The 3,449-nt window shown below is 48.9% G+C and overlaps 1 protein-coding gene across 1 annotated transcript; it reads right to left on the reverse strand.

Moving 5' to 3' along the window:
* Positions 1–283: 283 nt before the first annotated feature.
* On the reverse strand, positions 284–1,892 carry LOC119359091 (peroxidase 2-like). Its single transcript, XM_037625424.1, has 2 exons — positions 1,531–1,892; positions 284–1,342 (listed from the first exon to the last, which is right to left on the reverse strand). Exons 1-2 carry the CDS (start codon positions 1,822–1,824, stop codon positions 593–595), a joined length of 1,044 nt encoding a protein of 347 aa, XP_037481321.1. The 5' UTR covers positions 1,825–1,892; the 3' UTR covers positions 284–592.
* Positions 1,893–3,449: the final 1,557 nt, after the last annotated feature.

Genomic DNA, 3,449 nt, shown 5'->3' on the forward strand with positions numbered 1-3,449 from the left:
AATCATAATACATGCTCTTTCTAAGTTTATGCTCGGTAGAGCCGACGTCAAACATAGGAGGCAGAAGCGGATGTCGAGGTTACAAAAAATGTGCTGGAAAAGTGATGAGTTTTTTTTTCAAAAAGGGGATTCCCCGGCCTCTGCATCAGAACGATGCATACGGCCCTCTTATTAAACAAATAAATAGGTTCCAACAAGGTCTAAAAGTCTTCAAAGGAAGATAAAAAAGGAGCTCACACAGAGCCAAATAAAGGACGCCACAACCGGCTGGCAAAAAGAGAGATAGGTAAACTAATTGCCTATCATATTACATGACCGCCATCCAAACCGATTAAATATATCTCGTGCTACTATCTCCAGCAAAGTGACGAGTGCCTCTAAAACAAAGCCATGCCGATTAATCTCACAAACTAATTATAAGTTTAAAAGTGTACACCGATAACAATTTCAGTAATTTAAATGTAATGAGAAAATGAGTTACACAACCTTAGTGCAAGATAATAATCAAATAAAGAGCAAAAATGAAAGATCCAAATCGCACACACAAATCTGATCGGTTTCCAGCGTCAGGAACCAAGACGAGGTACCACTACTAGTAGTTGATGGACCAGCACTTCTGTCTGATCTCCCCATTCATGCTGGTCTTGACCTCGATGTTGCCCATCTTCACCATGGCTTGCCGGAACTTCTGTTCCCACTCTACAGGGTACCTGGCATTTCGTTTCACGGATTCAATTGTCGAGGGTGACTCGAGCGCGGCATCCGATTTGAACAACACTTCGTGGTTAAGCACGTTGTTGTAGTATTGGTTGTCCAGGTATCCGGGGGTGTAGATGTCCTGATCCACCGTAGGGTTGCCGCCGCTGCTACAGTTAGCTGTCACCAAGTCGGCCAATGTAGAGTTCATGGTCGTGGGGCGGTCCCCGTTGAAGGACGAGCAGTGGGAGATGCCGATTGAGTGTGCGCCGGAGAGGGTGACCATCTCGTCAAGGGTGAGATTCTTGTTTTGGAACATAGCCTCGAGCATCGTGATGTTGGCGAAGGGAGGGGGCAGATTGGGGAGGGTTTCGCTGGCGAGAGAGACGCGCCCGTCGTAGCGGCCAGACGGGATTTCAAAGTCTATCACCTTGTTGCTGAGGAAGTAGGTGGCGTCGCGCCCAGCAAAGGCGACGATGTCCGAGCATGAGACGATATGCTTGCACCCGGGCGTGGCCTCAAGCTTCTCCTTGATCCTGTTGATCACCTCGAAGCCACGAAGACTGCCCTTGTTGGGGATGCCTTCCATCTCCGTCGGCTCGTTGGGCGTGCTGGTAGTGTTAAGGAGGACCGACGCATCACAACCCTGGCATAAAGATACACAAATTGTTCACCTCAAATGGAAAACATGCTAGCATTTTAAACTTCATGCACTAGTCAACAGAACCAAAAGGCTGAACTGATAAAAAATACTAGTCAATTCATATATACACTTCAACCATGCATATCAGAGATTGATGTGTGCAGTGCATGTAACTCTTGATGTATACATACCCGGACAAAGCAGTCGTGGAAGAAGAGACGGATGAGCCCGGCGCCGATGCCGCGGTCGCGGTCCACCTCCTCCTTTACAATGTCCCTCACGATCGTCTCCACTCCATAGCAAGTGTTCTTGACCTTGGGGTAGTGACCAAAGGTGAGCGACAGGGCATGAGAACTTATTCTGACCTGGAAGAAAGGGAGCAACGGATAGGGAAACCCGTAGCTCGCTTGGCACGTGCGCCCCAGGCAACCAAGCAATGCTAGCAGCAGAGCCAAGAAGGCAATCTTTTTGTCACTACAAGCCATGGTTGCTAGCCCTCCAAACTACTACTACTGAGAGAGGCTGGTTGTAGTTAGCTCGAGAGAGTGGAGGAGGGAATTGATCGAAGATGGGCGAAGGAAACTTGATGTGTTGCAGGCCTATTTATAGGTCCTGAAAATCAGTACGCATGCATGCATGCATGTTCATGTAATTTTTGTTTTTGTTCCCTTAACCGATGGTAGGTTGCATGTGTGTGCTCAAGTCAACCGAGAACATGCATGGCGGGCACAATCTCACAGCTCAACGGTTGACATTGCCGCGCTGTATGCAATTTGCTCCCATAATGTGGCCAAGTGCCGCAACGTTCCTCCATGGAGCAATAGTAGGATTATTACAAGATTGATTAGAATATACACAAAGATATATATTTTATTTCCTACGGAGATCGCTAACGTATCTCGTGTTCCGCATGTAAATGTGCATGGGAGGGATCATGGACACCACAGCTAATCGAGCCATTACGAAGACTAGTAAAACACTCGTTGGTTGCTACGGACTATAATGTATATAAATAAATCGAACAAATTATCAAAGTCATCTTTGAAATCGAAGCTCATTCCTTTTTCTTACGTCCAGACGTGTTCGAATATCAAACGAGCACCCAACAGGCTCCTCAAAATTCAACTGTCTGGACAACCCGAGATCCCCCAAATCCAGGTCATATGTGAGGGGAAAATATGGTTGTCCAGACTATAAGCTGTTCCATTCTTCATAAGCCAACTTCAATGCTGATCCACAAATTTGCTCCCGCATCCGTCTGCGGACACAGATGCGGGAGCCGGCCATCACGCTGACCGCATACATTTCAATCTGTGTTTTAACTAGTTGGACAAAATTCGTATGAACACGATGGATTTTCATATAAAGTGGACGAAATTCATTACATTTCGAACATTTTTCATTACAGTTTGAACATTTAGGACAAAAAAAGGCCAGACCCTAAAGCTATCCTAGGACGGCGTCCATCGTCCATTTCCTTTGTATTTTGCATCGCCGACCATATCCTTCATCTGTCGTCTCCATGAACGGCGGCAGGGTTTTAGACCCGTGAAGTAAGGGTGTGATCTCCAGCGAGGAAGAGTAGAACATGGGAGACGGACCGGCCCACTTGAGACACAATGCCCTGTCGCCTGCCATGCCCTACTCATCCTCGGAGGAGTCCACGACCTCTTCATCGCCGGTGTCGGTGGACGTGAGGTCAATGATGGACGTGGACGGTCCGTCGGTGTCCACCTGCCACATGCGACCCCCAAAATTGAAAGGCGGCACATTGGGCGCGCAGCAGGTGGCATTCTCGTCCTCGACCGCCTGCTCTGCCAGTGCTTGTGCGACCGCGTCCGCATCTTCCTGCATCGGCACTGCTTTGCAAGCGGCGCATTGAGCACGCGCGGCCTCATAGAGCACCTGCTGCTCTGCAACGAAGGTCGGGTTCACCGCAACCATGGCGGCCACGATCTCCTCACTTGCGCGCTCGCCGTAGATTTTGCCTCCGTTTGCCGGTGTTGCTCGAGAAGGAGCAGGTTGTACCTCTGCTCCTTCTACACATGCCGAAACACCGACATAGGAGCCGGCGCAGGCGGCTTCTCATCCACCATGGCGGCGGCATAGT

This window comes from Triticum dicoccoides, chromosome 2A, assembly GCF_002162155.2.
Source record: "Triticum dicoccoides isolate Atlit2015 ecotype Zavitan chromosome 2A, WEW_v2.0, whole genome shotgun sequence".
NCBI classification, from domain to species: domain Eukaryota; kingdom Viridiplantae; phylum Streptophyta; class Magnoliopsida; order Poales; family Poaceae; genus Triticum; species Triticum dicoccoides.